The sequence below is a fragment of the Ceratotherium simum genome, chromosome 39 (genome assembly GCF_057802395.1).
Source record: "Ceratotherium simum simum isolate JZ-2026a chromosome 39, ASM5780239v1, whole genome shotgun sequence".
Lineage (NCBI taxonomy): Eukaryota > Metazoa > Chordata > Mammalia > Perissodactyla > Rhinocerotidae > Ceratotherium > Ceratotherium simum.
The window spans coordinates 7,837,707-7,840,401 of NC_141938.1; the positions used below are offsets into that span (position 1 = coordinate 7,837,707).

General features: G+C 41.0%; 1 protein-coding gene across 1 annotated transcript; it reads left to right on the plus strand.

The window, feature by feature from the left end:
* The first annotated feature begins 896 nt into the window (after positions 1–896).
* LOC101404037 (olfactory receptor 7D4-like) lies at positions 897–1,832 on the plus strand. Its single transcript, XM_004434360.1, has one exon. The coding sequence runs from the start codon at positions 897–899 to the stop codon at positions 1,830–1,832; it is 936 nt and encodes a 311-aa protein (XP_004434417.1).
* Positions 1,833–2,695: the final 863 nt, after the last annotated feature.

A 2,695-nucleotide genomic window follows, 5' to 3' on the forward strand; every position in this document is an offset into this window, starting at 1 on the left:
ACAGCCCCATTCTAAGCATCACCTTAATGTAAGTGCGACGTATGACCCTCACCTTTTCAGGCTCATATGTAAACACCATGGTGCACTTTCTCTCCCTCCAGTATTTAATGAGCACCATAGAGGATTTTACTCAAAATTCTGTTTTTAACCCATGTAGTATCTCAAATTACAGTACTGAAGTGGTTTAGGTCTTGATAATCACACTTTCCTTGGACTGTTTAATCAGTCTCTAAAATTCACAGATGAAGGGCATTTTGTTAAATGGAAAATGTCCAGGAAACATCTGGCCCTGTTCCTACAGGATGTTGATGGTACCTGGTACAGGAAATATTAAGCACTTATCAATGTGGTTTATTATTTGGTGAAAAAATTCTCTTTCTCTATCTTTCTTTTTTTTTTTTTTCTCCTTGAGAAATAAACCTACGTTCTATTTATCCTGTAATACTCTGTCCAGCTATTTGAGATATTCTCTCGAATTTTATCACCTCTGAGACATGAATGTCTGACCCTTCTCTGAGTCCCAGACAAGGCAGATAACTCAAATGAAGTTATCGAGCTTCACTGGACTTCACATTCCACGTTTGTGTTAGAGGGAGAAGGGACTATTTTATCTCTAAACTTCAAAGTTGCTCTTAACTTTTTAGATTTTACGATTCTAAGCAGGAAATAAAGAGGGTGGATGAATGTCCCAGAGGCAAATGGGCAGAGGTTGAGTTAAATCATGAAATGTTGCATATAACAACAGAATGTAAGATTCCTAAATTTTGTCATGTTAAGGTGTTTATGCCCAATCCTTCACTTCAAGAAGTAAAAAAAGTAGAGAGACTCTAGAGTCTGTCCAGTGTCTATTTCATGTTCTTTTCCTTCATCAATCTTCTAGCTGATGTATCAGAAACATGGAACCAGGAAATCAAACAAGTGTTTCAGAATTTTTACTCCTGGGATTTTCGCAAGACCCAGAGCATCAGCCTATCCTATTTGGGCTGTTCCTCTCCATGTTTGTGGTCACCGTGCTCGGGAATCTGCTCATCATCCTGGCCATCAGCTCTAACTCGCACCTCCACACCCCTATGTACTTCTTCCTCTCCAACTTATCCTTTGCTGACATCTGTTTCACCTCCACCACTGTCCCAAAGATGCTGCTGAACATCCAGACACGGAACAAATCCATCAGCTATGCAGGCTGTATCACCCAGATGTATTTTTTTATGGTTTTTGGAGGTATGGACACTTTTCTACTCACTGTGATGGCTTATGACCGGTTTGTGGCCATCTGTCACCCATTGCACTACCCAGTCATCATGAACCCCAGCTTATGTGGCCTGCTGGTTCTTGTGTCCTCATTCATCAGCTTGTCATACTCCCTGATCCAGAGTCTGTTGATGTTGAGACTTTCCTTCTGTACCAATTGGGTAATTCCACACTTTTACTGTGAACTTGCTCAGGCTCTCATGCTTGCCTGCTCAGACACACTTGTCAATCACATCCTGCTGTATATGGTGACTGGCTTTCTTGGCATTGCTCCCTTCTCAGGCATTCTTTTCTCCTATACTCGAATTGTCTCCTCAATCTTGAGAATCCCATCAGCTGATGGGAAATATAAAGCATTTTCTACCTGTGCATCTCACCTGTCTGTGGTTTCTTTATTCTATGGGACAGGCCTGGGTGTGTATGTCAGTCCTGATGCATCTTCCTGGAGGGGCATGACTGTCTCAGTGATGTACACTGTGGTCACCCCAATGCTGAATCCCTTCATCTACAGCCTGCGGAACAGGGATATTAAGAGGGCTCTACAAAAAGTTCTCAGTAGAACACTCTTTGTTCAGTTATGAGAACACCCATCCTGTGTTTTTGAGCTGACCATGGCAGCAGCAGTTGGCTAAAGAAATCCTGCCTCTTAGTCACATGGAATTTTGCTTGTCACACACCTCCATAGTGATTTTGGTCAGAATTGCCTTGAGAGTACTTTGTCTTAACCTCTTCTGGTGACTCCTCTGTTAGTCTCAGTTCTGCTCTCTTCATCCCTCCTTTACTTATCCATTACTACACCTCAGCTTGGATTTCCAGTCTTGCAGGTCGATTCCAGCCACTTAAAATACTGACTCAGAATAGTTGAACAAGAATTATGAAACATTAACTTCTATTGATAACCATTGGTAGTTCTTATCAAATTCATCTGACAATATTCACTGAGCACTTTTGGTGTGCCAGGCTGTTGTGGCTGTTCTGGAATACAGCAGTGAAGGGGAAAAAAAGACAACGGACAAAAATTATTGTGCTTATAGAGCATAAATCCTGGATCTCAGAATTTATCAGATCACATTATATGTCCAAACAGAAAATATACTGATGGATAAATTACTTATTTGGTGATTAGTGAGGTTGAACTTTTCTCCATATGTTTGTTTAGTGCATTTCCAAAGTAAGATATGAAAATGTATTACTAGAGATAGAAAAACCACAGGTCCAGAGTATTAGAATTATAAGAGGTTTTTCGACCTAGTTGCTTCATTTTGCAGGTGAATTCACCAAGGCCCAAACAAAGAAGTCCGACAATGACAAAATCTGGCTGAAAGGGGACATATCTTTAAGTATGTTGTCGGGACAGAGCACTAGATTACAATTCAGGAGAGCAAGAATCGGATCACAGATTTGCCACCCTCTGGGTATGTGAGGCTGAGCAGCTTCAGGTGAT

Excerpts from the sequence above, each read along its gene's own strand:
- LOC101404037 (XM_004434360.1), top strand. The coding sequence starts at position 897 with ATGGAACCAGGAAATCAAACAAGTGTTTCAGAATTTTTACTCCTGGGA.